Source organism: Vespula pensylvanica, chromosome 13 (genome assembly GCF_014466175.1).
Source record: "Vespula pensylvanica isolate Volc-1 chromosome 13, ASM1446617v1, whole genome shotgun sequence".
NCBI lineage: Eukaryota > Metazoa > Arthropoda > Insecta > Hymenoptera > Vespidae > Vespula > Vespula pensylvanica.
The window spans coordinates 488,101-503,192 of record NC_057697.1 but is presented as its reverse complement, the minus strand read 5'-3'; the positions used below and the strand labels follow the sequence as shown (position 1 = coordinate 503,192).

The following is a 15,092-nucleotide window of genomic DNA, read 5'->3' as shown; positions in this document are numbered from 1 at the left end:
CCACGAGTGATCTAGCATCGCTGGTAACGCGAATTTAAGATACACGTTTAAAGGAGACGCGCAGGATTTGGTATTGCATGAAAAATTATGAGATCGTCTAGGGCCGGCTTCCACCTACCGTCGTCGCTATCATCGTTTTCTCCTCATCCTCCCGTTCCAGTCCTACTTCCTTCGCCTCATCGACGTAACTCCTCGCTAAGAAACTGCTGCCGGCATGACTCTGGCTGCCATCCTCGTGAAATTGCGTCTTCGAAGCCTCGCCGTGAGATTAAAACGTCTCGGATTTCACGAGGCGGAACGTGGAACGACGACGAGGAGAAGAGGAGGACGACGAAGGCAAGCGATTTAAATTTCACACGCTAGAACGGCGCGACGGCGAACGTGACGGAAACGGATGCCCGACTTTCTTCTTTCACAGGGTTATTCGGAATTTTTCCTGTGGGCGATCGAACTTTACTCTTCTTTGATTTTCTTTCGGGATCGTCCTCCTTCTTCTTTTATTTTCCTCTTCTTTCCGTATCAATTGTTCGACTTAATGAAAACATAAGTATATCGTATTTCATTTTAATATCTCTCTGGTCGTTTCTTTTTCACGGAACTTGCTGAATTATCAGGTAGAAGGAGCGAGCAAGGTGGTCGTGATAATGTTGCGAAACGTTCGAGCGTGTCTCGTTCATCGTGAGAGACACGTCCAAGTGCACCCACGAGTCTTGTACCGCGCGTGCTTGCTTACATCCATCTCGGTGCGTTGAGATAGCGAAATGGCGATCAGATAGGATGGAGAGGCCCTTTGAATAAATCCTCAGACCGATAGGGAGGCGGTCCCAAGGGGTTTGCTCGACAATGCGATAGCCGATAATGGTCTGGTTCAAGCGCCGTCCAATTCTGAGGTTAATTACCATCGTTTTAACCCGTTGTCGTTTTCCTCCTCGTATCGGCCCGAAACCGTTCTTAAAATCGGCCCAAGTTGTGCGCTGAATTAATTTTATGTCGATAATCACCGCCACTCCTTCCCGAGGATAAGAAAGAAAAATGAACGGTATTAACGCAGAGAGAGAGAGAGAGAGAGAGAGAAAGAGAGTCTTCTTGTTGAAAATCTTTCTTACTTATTTCGAAATTAGAGGACGATAAATTATTACGATTAAACAAGTGAGAGAAGTTAAGAAGCGCGGTGTACTAAATTGTAATTAAAAAAGGAAAAAGAAAAGAAAATACAAGTTTATTTATATCAAATACCAGATAACGAGGCAAGTCCACCTAGTAGTCCAAAGGTTGCGTGAGTAAGGCAATACGATCTACGGATGTTTGCGTCGGCCCCACGACGTTATTATCTTACGGAAATGATAACGGAAAGATCGAACTGCTATCTCTGCAATCGTGCCTCTTTCGTGATACACTTACACATGGTACTCGCGATATTCGACGTTTCGGTACTTGGAATATTGTATTTCTGGATAGGCTGTCTTCGGCATTTGTACTTTGGAGGAAAGAAACTAATAAAACGCTATAAGCCGCGTTTAAATCAGATTTCGATGGGATCAAATATTTAGTTAAGTGGATCAAAATTTGTGCCACTTTTTCCGTCGTACCGAAGCTGCGCGCCGATCGTCCCGCTCGATAACACGATAGCCGAAATAATTGAATTTACCTCGATTCAATATTGGGTTAGAGGTTGACTTGATTTCATCAAACGTTTTAGTCGTATATTAAGACCCCTTCTTATTTCTATAATTCAAGGCACTCCAGCAGTGCTCGATACGCTTGAGCGAATTCGCTTGGTCGTAGTAGAGGAGGAGGAAATATCGTTCTCTATGTCACAAAGTTTCCTTTCTCCTTGGACTTCCGTGGTGGAGAAGAGCAAGCAAGAGAGAGAGAGAGAGAGAGAGAGAGAGAGAGAGAGAGAGAAGGAGAAGGAGAAGGAGAGTTTATTTTCACGTGGCACGCCCAAGCTTCGCTGAATTCAGTTCGGTCGAAACTGCGTGAGATGAGAACGTTTCCGTCGAATCGTTGAAGTAAATGGCACCGCCCCTTGCGTTACCAGCGATACACACGTCCCTGGACGTTGCAAGAATTACGACGTAAAACTTCTTTTTCTTCTTCTAATGCGTCCCGTGCTGGTAATTACGCAGTGAAAACTTTTCTACCGTCCCACCTATCTCTAATTACGTTAACACACTGATTCCAGTCACGTGATTCTTACATAAAGACGATTACGTTTGACCAACGAACAGCTGTGGCACTACCGTGATGATCTCTCCCAAAATCGGACTCCACCCCGAGTCCCAACGACTCCAGCGTTCTCTTTTTTATCGCCTTGGATCGACGAAATCGTAATTTCTACTTGTACGGGCATACCGTAGAGAATGAGCTAGAAAACGGACTAGCGTTACATAGAATCGTTTATTTTTAGCTGTTCTAATTATATGCTTTTACCGCATCATACGATAACGAATAGCACGAATAATGTAACGATTTTCGTGCCTCCTTCGAGGATCGATCGAAAGCTCGAAAAAAATGATAAAATTTTAAAGATGTAGTCGCTTTCGACGGGCACTTACTTCTTTGCATCGTTTTCGATTTCTCCTAACAATGTTTTTATCTTTGATGTTTCAGGGTGTGCATTTCTCACCTACTACAGCCGTGACAGCGCCATCAGTGCCCAGAACGCTCTACATGAGAAGCGGACTTTACCAGGGGTGAGTGTTCATTATTACGTTATTTATTTACTTTTGAGTAGTAACTCAAGAAGGATCTAACAATTATTTTCGTATTAGTTCATATATCGTAAGTAGTAATCTGTTCGTAGAGTCAGAATGTAGCCGAGAAATATTTCGTTATCGGTATATGCCCATATTGCCATCAAGGACAGAAGTGAATTATGCATCGCGTAAGTTAGCATCGACCGATTATTTTTCTTCTCTTTTTTTTTTTTCTCGTAAAAAGTGGGTTACGGATAAGAAGAAATCTGAACTGCCACCTTATATATCGCGATTTAAACGATTTGATATCAAGAGGGTATAAATTCGATACGAAGAATTTTGCCACTCGTAATACCATAGACACGGTGATACTCTATTTATAGAATCGAAATGTCACATATGAGAAGATTGATACACATTGAATGAATTAATAGAAAAAAAAGAAAGAAAAAAAATGGAGAGAAGAAATTTCTAAAGATTCGGTCTCTCATTCTTTCTCACTATTTAAGAGGATTATAAAACGCCTGTAGTATCTTGAGAATTTTTCTCTCCGGACATATTTGTCTAGAAGAAAGTTAACCTCTTCGATGACGTTAACAGATACTTATCGCTGGAGCGGTCCGTATGGCGCTTCCCAGGATAATTCCGGCGATTCGCCGAGCGATCCGGAATATTAAAATGGCCTCGACGTGACAAGTTAATCTCTTAACGTCGAAAGGGTAGTTAGAGGAACGGGGGAGGAAAAAAGGAAGGAAGGAAGGAAGGAAGGAAGGAAGGAAGGAAAAAGGGTCGCAGAGACGTTGACGGTGGTGGAAAAGGGCGAAGGGTGGACTCAACCAAGCACGCGATGTATCATCGGACGTTCATCTCCCTCCGTTTGTCTCTCCTTTCTCGAGACTCCCTCAACAAATGCCAGTGCTGGCTACGTTTCTCCTTGTTCCCCGGTGTCGGAGATCGCTCTTGTTTGCACTTACCGCAAGGCTCGAATCAATAATTTTACGTATACGAGAAAAGCGAAAGATAATGATTCGACCGAACGATGAAAAGTACTGTGGCAACGATGAGATATTCTCGATCGACGATAATATCGTTAATATACGGAATCGGCTCGTGCGTATTTTTAATGTCGATGTAAAATAATAGCGTTAGGATTCGTTTTTCGTTGCTCTCGAAAGTTTGCCGTCGATCGTCCCATCTCCGTGGCGCTGAAGGGTGGCAGGAGCCGGCACTGAACGTTGCTTAACTGCCAGAGCAGTGCCAACACGCCCCTTCCCATTATCCGTTACTACCCCTTGGAAGTCCGTAGCTAGTACTGGCGTTATGTTTCGTTAATCTATCCCCGAAACAACGCTGCTACGGTCTTGGCACCGCTGCCAGCGGAAATCGTTTTAAATGTTATGCCGAGAGATGCGCCGGGGGCTCGGTTGAGTTATGACTTTATGAAGAGAGCCGAACGCACCGTTCCGGCCTCGCGTTTCCGCATGCGTACGGTTCTACTCTCCCTTTGCACCCGTCCTTCCCATAGACGGAGAGAAAAAAGAGCCGTCGTGTACCGGTTGTTCGAAACTTTTTTTAGTCATTTGTTAACATTTCGTTTGTCAATGCTAATGTTCCATCGCCGAAGGTTTCTCTCCCTTTTTTGCCCTTCTCTATTTCGCGGAATGATAGCAGTATCATTAAATCACCGGCGAAGTAACACAGTTTTTAGATTTTAAAACCGGCTTTACCGTTGTTCCAAGTGTGCTTCTTAATGAAGCCGATTAGTTTGAATTTTCATCTTGCTGCCGTACGGGCTGACATTGTATTTCGCCGGCGTAATGATGATGTACAGTCACTGGGCCGCGCGTTCCTGTACGTAATGCGTCTCCCTTTTTGCGGGTCGGCCTGTTGTAATGACAAAATGTAAATTACTACGGGAACACGTATAATCGAGCATTATCGCGTCGATTTATGCGACCCTTTATCAAAATCCTCATATAAAAGGAATTTGTTGTAGGACCGATATTCGGTGGGGTAGACTTTCGGCTTGATGCATTTGGGATGTGTCCTGCATTACGGTTATGCAGCATCAATTTTCCGTTTATGAAACTGCGCAGAGACTCTTTGAAACATCGTTATTGACCATTCGATCATCGACGTAAAATTCTCGAGACGATTTTCTGGCACTGCAGTAACAAATTCTATATTTTTTAACATTTTACCAGGGTACGCGCGCCAACGAAATTACTCGTTTTTCTTCCTCTTTATCGAACGGTTACGTTCGATAAAGCTACAAAGTCAAAGAGATATCGGACGTTTTACGATCAAAGAGAATCTTACGTCTCGGTCTGGTGTCTCGCCGATAGTCAGTTACTTCGAAACAGTGACTCGTAGACGTCGATAAGACGACGACGCATTAGAGGTTTCGTTTTAGTAGCGATTAAACGTCGAGGCCTATCGTAGGCACCTTTACGACGTGGATCGGTCGGAACGGAGTACTCATATCTCGACACACCTGAGGCTATAACTCGGTCCAACCAGCCGAGCCTTCATAAACACGAATCGCAAGGCGAACACCACCCCCGCTGTGCAAGCAATAACAATACCACGATGGTCAGGTCGGCTATACTTAGCCATTGCTTACCGACGAACGTTGCACGTGTGCACGCGAACGTCTGAAAGTGTGTATTTCCTCTCTCTCTCTCTCTCTCTCTCTCTCTCTCTCTCTCTCTCTCTCTCTCTCTCTCTCTCTCCCTCCTTCTCTCTCTCTCTCTTCTTCATTTCCTTTTCATACCTCTTTCCGCTTCCATTCTTCTTAAACGCGCTCCGTACTGAAATATTAGCTAGCGCTCGTCTTCAACGATATCAAAATCGAGTCTCTTTGTCGTCGTTTCGATAGAGTAGCGGATAGTTAGTTATCTTACGTCATACGATCGAGTAAGACAGATAGCGAAACCCGAGGTTTCTCGATTGGATATTATCGACTAATCGCGATGATATACTCGTGGCCTCTCGATAACGATCCAAGAGAGGTCGGATCGCCGTTCAATAAACTACGCAATGGCGTGATCGGTAGGAGACACAGCCGTGAACGATCCTTATCCGCATCCGAATAGATTTGCTCAAGGGTTTGATCGAACGTTCGCGTGCAGGACGTGGTCATCAACGCGAATATAACTTTCTCTCTTCGTGTTCTTTTCTTTGAAAATGATAGAAAAAGTTGAGCGAGAGAATTGGATTATTATTTGGGTAACTTTTCTCGGCACGCTCGGTGGTCTCGTAGAAATCGAGACCGAAATTTCAAGATAAAAAGCCGTAAAAAGCCAAAGAGTTCGCTTCTTTGAAAATGGTTCGACCGATTTGCCCGAGGCAACTTTGCCTATCCTTAATCCGACAGTTCTTTAAAGAATTAAAGCGCGATCTTTCTCTTCTTCTCTCTCGCGGCGGAGTTCTCTTCGAGCGTCTTCCTTCGATGAAGCTTTCCAAATTTAATTCTTGTTTATTTACTTTGCCTCGGATGCCCGGCCTCTGCCTTAGCTGCGAGATGTTGATCTAGGCGGCCCCTAACATTAACAGATCGCCAGATGTTACTACAGGATCGTCCATATTTGCCGTGTGACACGGGAATTGATGTACGCTTTCGTTCGAGATGCCGCCTCGAGAAATATCGGTCGACTTGTGTTATCGTTTAGAAATTCCCTGGACAAACTCAACCGTATACCACATTTTGCTCACTGCGTTTAATGCGACATGCCAGTAAATTACTTTATACTTTATTGATAATAAATTAATTTACATTTTATTGATAACGTCAAGGATAACGAGTTTTACGTGTAAAAATTCTCTAACTGGCGCAAACTCCGCGTATCTTGCTTAAGCTTTTACGTTGTAAGTGATAATTTACGCCGTCGATTATATCATTAGAACGTAGCCTAAAAGAAAAGAAAAAAAAACCTCGCTAATGCCACTTTAATATACATCGTATCGAGATCGCCAGATTCACACGTTTCGCCATATACGAAAAGCGAAGAAACAACACGTCGCGGGAGGTCCGACGCAAATAAGTCGACGTACAGAAATACGAATCGGTGCTTATCGACGAGCGTGGTGGTAGGCCACGCTTCGAGTCTCTACGGATACGTACAGTCGCTTCTTAACGTTACCATTATCAAGCGGTTTTTAAAAGAATTACCGGAGAAAGGAGGAAAAGAAGGAAAAAGAAACTAAGAGTATCGTTGGGAATAGTACAAATTTGCATAAGTCTAAGCGATAACTGAATGCATGCAAATGTCGAAGTGGGGTCGAGAGGGGTCGAGGATGTAAAAAACAGAAAAACTGGCTCGACGTGGAAAGAAAACAGTGTGTCGACTCGAGCCGAGCATTCCTTGCACACCGTTCTAACCAAGTTTTTCTAAAGTCCTGCGCGTGCACCTATTCCATCCCCGTCGAATCCGATGAAATTTAAGCGATACTCGGGAACGTACCGATCCGCTTTGTCCTCGTGCGTCTTTGCTTCGACTGGACGCACGTAAATAGTAAAAGAAAACGAGAGAAAAAGAAATTGGGAGGAATGGAAACGTAAGTTTACCAGCTACCGCTTATCGCTGAGCTTTTCAACGTCGATGGCGTCGTTCCATATAGGAGTTAACGACGACGGTTCGTTAAAGATAACGTCTACGGAAACTTATAATAGACGGTATAATATTAAGAAGAAGAAGCGGCCGCGATAGTGTCGTGAAACAATTACGAGAAAGTTTCGTCGTGTGTTTTCCTCTGCTTCGTCGACGAGTGGGAAGAGGAAGAGGTATGGAACGGTCGGAGAAAAGAGAAGAGAAAAGAGGAGAAGAGGGTCGGTAGTATTCGCGCAAGGCGAAGATACGAAGGAAGAAGAATAAGAGGAGAAGATGGAGGAGTCTAAAGGAGGGATGGAAAAGAGAAATGGGAGGGGACTCCGTGGAACCGAGGAAGAGAAGGGAGTCACTCCCAAGAGGAAGCAAGCCCGAGTGGCGACGCCTCAGTGACCGAGCTTACTCTCTCTTGTGCTTTGGCTCGCAAGCGCGAACCTCGTAGAGCCTCCTTTTTCGTCTACCACCTACCACGCGCGTCTACGCGTGTTCTCCCTCTCTCGTTCTCGTCCCTGCGCACAAAGACCGGCGCCTACTACAACCCTCGTGGTGGGCGCCTCGTGGACCTTCGCTTTTGGCTCCTACGATACGGCCCTGAGAATAAGCCAGTCGCAGTTATACGCGCGCCCTTCCGTACCGTTCTTTGTCTCCATTCTTTCTTTTTCCCTCGCCGAGTTGCTACGTTTCAAGAAGCTGCTTTCGCGACTGTCGCTCGCGTGCCTTACCACCGAGGAAACAACAAAAAAGAAAAGAAAACGACTTTCTCTCGATTCTCTCTTTTTCATCCTTCTCCTAACTTCGCTTCTAACTTCACACGTGCGCGAGTTCGCTTTCGATGATGACATAAGTCTCTCTCGGCCTTGCGAAATAACGATGGTGTATTTCTGGCGATCGAGCGGACACGTGCTCCTACTTGCGCGTTCCATCTAGCCGGATGTTTCGAAGCTCTTTTCGCAAAACCAGTTGCATCGTCACGAGTGTTTTGTTTACGCGCTTTCGTAGGAAAAAGGGAGGGGAGAGAGAGAGAGAGAGAAAGAGAGAACGAGCAGCGCAAGTGTGTGTGCATTTCGCGTGATTCTGCGCAGTGTCGAATCGTAAGCCGGTCAGAAATTATAAGCGAAGCACGTTCTCGACTCCGAGCCGTTCTTAGTTTCGAAAGGGAAAGGATAACGGATTAACAGTGTTCCTTCTTGCCGATTTTGCGAGTTTCGAAAGTTTTTTGGTGTTTCGTTAAGATTTCAAACGTGAAACAGTGTGATCGTTACCGAGTGGAGGAATAGCAGTCCGTTCGACGTATTAATCGATCGACGGATCATCCGGAATAAATTTTTTCGTCCTCGGAAGAAGCAAGATGGTCGACTTCATCAGCTATCCGGAGATTTCCTATCTCTACGATGAACTTCTCATGGTATGAAAAAGTTTTCCTCGATTACCGAAAGAGCGAAAGAAATTCCTTTTGATATTTTATAACCGTTCGCCTTTTCTTTGTCAAAGTTTCGCTATTAATTGAAATATCACTAAATCGATCTTGTATCATCGACCGCTAATTATTCAAATTGTCGCATGTAACAGCTGCAAGTCGTTACCTTTATGGCTCATTCGGAGGCTATTAATCGTGCGAGAGCCGGAGGGTGCTCTCGTAGTAATACAAAACTATTGAAGACATATATATATATATATATATACACACGTGTACACGTATATCAGTAACTTTACCAAACACTATCGCGACCTATCGATTATTACATTCCCTTGTACTAATTTCGCGTTGCTTGTTTCCAAAGTATCCGGTCGTTAATTCTTCGAACAAGGATGTAACCATTTTATCGGCGTATACGTTTTCGCGAGAAAGACGCGGGTCTAAGGGCTCGACGCAAAAAGTTCTTCGACTTTGGTGAAGTATCGCGATACATTCAAGCTCCCACGTGTTTTGTTCGATCCTCGCACCTTTCTTCGTACCGATGGACTATCGCGACCAAATGGAGCCCCATTCCGATCCTTCCACGCGTCCATTCCCATCGTTCTTCGAGCTAGCTCTTTTCGAGGATCCTTGGAAAGAAATCTCTTCGACGGGTGAAATTTGAGATGGAAAGGCTAGTCGGAGAGAAAAGAAGAAGAGAGCAATGGAGTAGTAGGAGTTTCACCGAGCCGTACGGCTTCTTCGTCTATTTATCATTGCCCTTCGCGGACTTTACTCTCTTCTTTCTCCCACGACTGAGAGTAGAATGACAAGAGTAAAACGACGACGATGGCGTAGGGTTTGGGAGAAGACTGGCGTGGCCTTAACGTTCGTCGGTAATTAATCGTTCGTACGACGGGGGCGTAAAAGATTCACCTAGGCCTCTTTTCGCGTTTCTCTCTATCTTTCTCTTGCCCAAGCTGGCACCTCGAGAGGCTAGAAGGTCGAAGGGAGGAGAGACCGGTGGAAAGAGGGACCACCGGGCTAACGTAGGGCGAGCCCTCGCCACGACGTGGAACTACTTTACGGGAATATCACTTTGATCCGACGCTTAATGAACGATGGACCGCGCTCGGTAAGAGTACCCAGACTGAATTTAATTAGGGCTCTTAACTTGCCGGGTCGAAAGCATGACGGGATGCCGTAGATAGAAAGAGGGCACCAGTCGGCGTGCCCAGTAGTGCGGGCGCGCGCGTGCATGTGCGAGCGTGTGAGGGTGAAGAAGGGCGCGGAAGAAAGATAGGAAGGGGTGTGGAACGAAGGCGAAAGAGACGGAGATAAATAGAGGCAGGGCGAACGGTAAAAGCTCGGATGAAACTCGTGTGGGGGACGAAAGGAGTTGCAGGAGGGGGTGCGTACGGTCGAAAGGGAAGGGTCTACCCTTTGAGGGAACGACTCTGCAACCGTCACGCTCCTTTTGCTACCGCTACTAGCGATGACGACGACTCCGGATGACCCGATTGTCATGCAAATCACGATACGAGGCAGTCGTTATCGAGTCCGTGGCTTCGTTCGATTTGCGGATGTCGCTGGAAAAAGAAGAAAGCGAGGAGAGAGATGAACCGGTGAATGGAACGATTGGTACCGACGATGATGGAACGCTTGCTAATTAGAAAGCATCGAGTGTGTACCGGAATGCATGCGTTTTCTTTCTTTCTTTTCTTTTCTTTTCTTTTTTTTTCTTTTTTATCTTCTTTGTGCGCGTTAAGTCGCGTCTGTTTCTTTTCCCGGGACATGCCGAAGTTCGATCTCTCTTTACCGACGTTTAAAAAATACATGTGCTTACGATCGTCGATACCGATTATTTGTATTTTCGTCAAATACGAAACGACGAAACGTAAAAATTTGCAAAAGTAACAAACACGATGCTCGCGTGTGTTTCACGGTTGAACGCGCCTCCTTTACGATTCCATCTCCAGCATGTCGTTCGCGATTTCTGATAGTACCATCTCGCCGCTCGGAGTTCTGACTCGAGCAAAGAAGTAAGAACGATCGAAAAACGGAAATTGAATGCGCCCATCCGGCGGAAAAATAATGCTCCACTTTTCCAAGTACGATCTCGGCGGAGCTCGTTCGTCTCGAGCTGTCTCCCCTACGCAACGATCTTCGACTACCCTTCGCCACGAGTTCTTACTACTCGACCTTTTTCCTTTTGGAATAACCGAGAGATCGTTTCGTGTGTGTCTTTTTCTGTCTAGATGTATGTATACCGACAGGGTCACGTGATTTTTTTTCTCTTTCCGTCTCACTCAGCTTTACGTGGAAATTGGAAAAATTTTATCTGACCCTCCGTGCTCGTGAAAGACATCGAGATGCGGGAAATAGGAATTGCGCGAAGGAAACTCTTTCTTGTGAGTCAGGAAACAGAGCTACGCCCCTCGTGACCAGTACAGGACCAAAACTTATTTCCACGGTGCATCGTTGAGAGTCGAGCATTGCTCGGTGGCTAGTAAAATGTTCTTACGAAAGAAGCGAATTGCTCTGAGACGGAAAGGCGGGGAAAAAGTTAGGGGGAAGTGGAGGAGAGAGAGAGAGAGAGAGAGTCGAATGGAAGACGGAAAAATGAAAATGAATGAAAATGAAAATGAAAACGTACTTCTCTCTCCCTCCCCCTCTCTCTCTTCATAGATGAAAGAGAAGAGTTCATTGAAATTCCAATCGTTGGGAACGTATAGGATTGATAAAAAATTTCGTGAGATTCGATGTGAAGCGCTTAATGCATTTCAAATGCGGAGGTACATAAGTACGCGGCTGGAATCGAGCTGTTTTGAAGTATCACTAAGAATAAAATCGAGTCTGATGCGGGCGCATCTTAGCTGCCATTAAACGTTATCAATGCCAGACGGCTTCGCTTTAGATACTTCGTGAGGTACGTCCGAATCGTAAGAGTCATGGTCGACATTTTCTCCAAAACGTTTCGCTTAAGTTTAATCTTTGCGCGTTCATAACTCGCACGAGTTATTTTTTCCTTTAACGCGAAAAGTTATTTATGAGAAAAGGAGATTAATAATCCGTCTTCGTTTAAAGGTAAGACTTTAATACGCGAAAACTTGGCGGCTCGATACGCATTCCGTATTTCGAAGAAGCGATGGCGGAAGAGGAGGAGGAGAGTAAATAGTGGAAAAATATTCAGCTCCGGGACTTTTTAGTTTTATCAGCGATAGGTCGAGCGCGCTATACTTCTATACGAGAGAAGGTAGGGCTCGGAAAGGGCGGAAAAGGCGTCCTTCCTCATGCGTTTAGGTATTGTTGGCGGTATCTCAGGCAAGCAGTAGCCAGGCTTTGTGTTTCTGCCCCAGTTTCCGTGCAGGCCAGACACACGGGTTTGGGAAGTACATAGCACCGTCGTCGGCTGGGTTCGCGGGGTACGGTGGAGAAAGGGTGAGTGTCGGAGGCGAGGCGAAGGGCTGGCATTCGCGATAAAACATTCACACCGTTTCTGGCTACCTTCGTCGTTGGACCTGAACGTGCACGAACTGTTTTACGCGTGGACGTTACTTATATATGTCTGCACATATTCCATATATCTATACACGTATCTATATAAATATACATATCATAGCAGCTTGGCTTAAAAATATCCTCTATACGTAACAGTAGAGTACACGGCAGTGCTGGGGTGGTATTCGGCTTCCAGCATACTCTTTCTCTCTCTCTCTCTTCCTCTCTCTCTCTCTCTTTCTTCCTCTCTCTCTTTCTCTCTCTTTCTTTCTCTCTCTCCCGTACGGCCTGAAATTTTCTGCCGGCTCGCTGCGGACCGGCACGATCATGCAGCAGTTTTATGCTTTACGAGATTTTCCCAGCGTCCGTGTTGCGCGTTTCACTTCCAACGACTGGTCGGATCGATCGATTTCGTCCCTCTCTCTTCTCTCTTCTCTCGGTTTATCCCTCACCCCTTCTACAGCTTCCAATACGTTTCGCGTACGACGTTCGCGATATTCCCTGAATTATATCGGCCGCAACAACGATTGAAACTATACGATGTCGTTATTTTTAAACGCGTCGGAGGAGGACAGAGTGTTATAGAGAAAGAGAGAGAGAGAGAGAGAGGAAGAAAGAGTACTCGCGCGCGCGGCCATCCCTCTGTTTTCCCTCCTACGTAGGTTCTCGTACGTCGTAACGCTCCCGTGGTGGACTGTTCCTTTCTTAAGATCCGAGGAATTAAACATGAGACAGCTACAAGAAGCTTTCCAACTACCAAAAATTATACCCCAGCGGATAGAGAAGCAACGGGGGTTCCGGGTAGGAAAAGAATAGAGGGCGAAAAAAGAGGAAAAGGTGGAGGAAGAAGAAGAAGAAGAAGAACACTTGGACCGAGCGAATCCGAACGGTCTGGAATTGCACGTTGCTCCTCCCGAGCGTCTTTTGCCCGGTAGCCTTTCAAAGTTCGCTCATTTATGTCTAGGCGGTGCAGGAGCACGCTCCGTGTCGCTCGTTTTAGAGGCGAAATCTCCGTGGAGAATTTTCTTTCGTCGCATTCGCCAACATTAGCGGCGTCGTTCGTACTAACGTACCAGAAGGGAAAGCAAGCGAGAAAGAAACGAAGAAAGATAAAGATAGAAGAAGGTAAAAGAAAGAAAGGGGTGAGAACCCTTATGATATCTTTTCGTCCGGAACGAAGGGCAAAAGTTTGCAACTCGATTCCGAGAAAGGGTCAGGCGAAGGGCATAATTTCAGTAGAGAGGCTATGACGAGTCAGCCAAGTTGGCCACCTTCGCAAGACACTCTCAAAGACTCTTCCGCTAATTTGATGATCCTCCAAAGGCGGCCCAGCTCGCAATCTGCCGCTCTCTCTAGTAGACGTGGACGTAGCCGATCTCGCTCAGACTCTGTCCCGGAGGAGCTAACCGTCGAGTCTCTTCACTTTCTCCCCTCGCTCCTGTTCCATCTCCATCCCCGGTTCTTGCTTTTCCCTTACCTCGTCTTCTTCTTCTTCCTCTTTCTCCTCCTCCTCCTCCTCCTCATCTTCCAGTACTGCCTCTCTACCCTTCTCGTGCATCGAGTTAAAAGGGCAGCGCATGCTAAGGCACTCGAGCAGATACGAAAATTACGCGCACCTTCAGAAATCTATCTTCCCTTCCCGTCATATACCGTGCCTCATAAATCATCTCTCCCTATCTCTCTCTTTCTTCTTTCTCCCTTATTAAGTCGATCGATTTATTCCGTATGGAAGCTAGTGTACTTGGGGGAATACTCGATCCGCGATCTTTAAAAATACGCTTCGAAATATTCCTCCGAGATTTCTTAATTAATAAATAAAAAGGAACGTACAACGAGAACGAGTCATTAGGTAGAACAAACAAAACGATACTCGTATACCTCGTTGGAAACGTATTCGAACTGTAGGATCTTTCCAGTGTACGGAGCTCGAAGTTCCATTGGTTTCGGATCGCCATCTATTAGGATTAGCTGGTTGAAAAATGTGCAGCCACGTCCGTTTTCTCCTTAGATTACGTGCTAAGTTCGAAGAGGATTGCTCCGTACAAGAGCCGATGTAGGAAAGTTATCCACTTTGAGAATCGTGCAGATCGCACCTCCTTCCTCACTTTCGTTCTCTCTTTCTCTTCGCTTTCGCTGGCGCACGTATCGGGTGTCTCGCGCGAGCTGCTTAATTCCGCGAGCAATTCGTTGGGGTCTCGTACCACAGAGATTACCGGAGGTCTGATGAGTTTCTGGAGTAGAGTCCTGATGCGAGCTATCGGATAGGAAAGCTCTGAAACGTAGAAGGTGCCCTGAGAAGGAAAGCGGGAGGAGGACGGGACGGTGCGAGGAGAGAAAGGCCGAGGAAGAGGACGTAGAGAGGTAGAGCGAGGAAGGGCGAGGAAGGGCGAAGAGGTAGATACACAGAGCAGAGGGCCGTTGGAAGAGGAGCTGGGTCAGCGTCACCGGAGTGTATAATTGGCTTGATTGTCGGGTTCTAATCTGGTTCTCCTTCTGCTTTCTGCCGGAGAAAGGACGTGTCCAGCTTGCTGTTACTGGCATAAAAGGTACCCGGGAAACGTGAGAGCAGCAACCCGCTTTTCTGCTCCTTTTACTTATTTAGAGGTCTGCATTCTACCGAACTTGGCTACCATTTAACGTTAGACGCCTTTCCCCGCTAAGAAATCTACGTCGTCGCTTAGAAGGAAATTCATCGTAGCGTTCCAAAGTTTTATTATCGCAGTAAGTTCCTACGCTCGTCTTTATCAAAGAGTTAGTTATCCTTGATAACGTGTAAATCCGATCTAATTAATTCGTACTCGGCACGACCCAACGCGCCGGATACCTTTCGAAGGAAAATCCCTACGAGCTTACTGCGAATGTTGTATGTACACGCTTGTATTGTGATTA

At 45.9% G+C, this 15,092-nt stretch overlaps 1 protein-coding gene across 11 annotated transcripts in view; it reads left to right on the top strand.

The window, feature by feature from the left end:
- The window catches only part of LOC122633679 (CUGBP Elav-like family member 4), a 469,576-nt gene that overhangs the window by 51,475 nt on the left and 403,009 nt on the right, over positions 1–15,092 (top strand). For 9 of the 11 annotated variants that reach the window (XM_043821882.1, XM_043821886.1, XM_043821885.1 and 6 more), the window contains exon 2: positions 2,614–2,696. In XM_043821882.1, the coding sequence (XP_043677817.1) occupies positions 2,614–2,696 (83 nt within the window). Of the gene's footprint in view, positions 1–2,613; positions 2,697–7,536; positions 8,712–15,092 lie in introns of those variants that run through there. The other 2 variants (XM_043821883.1, XM_043821889.1) reach the window with 2 other exon arrangements.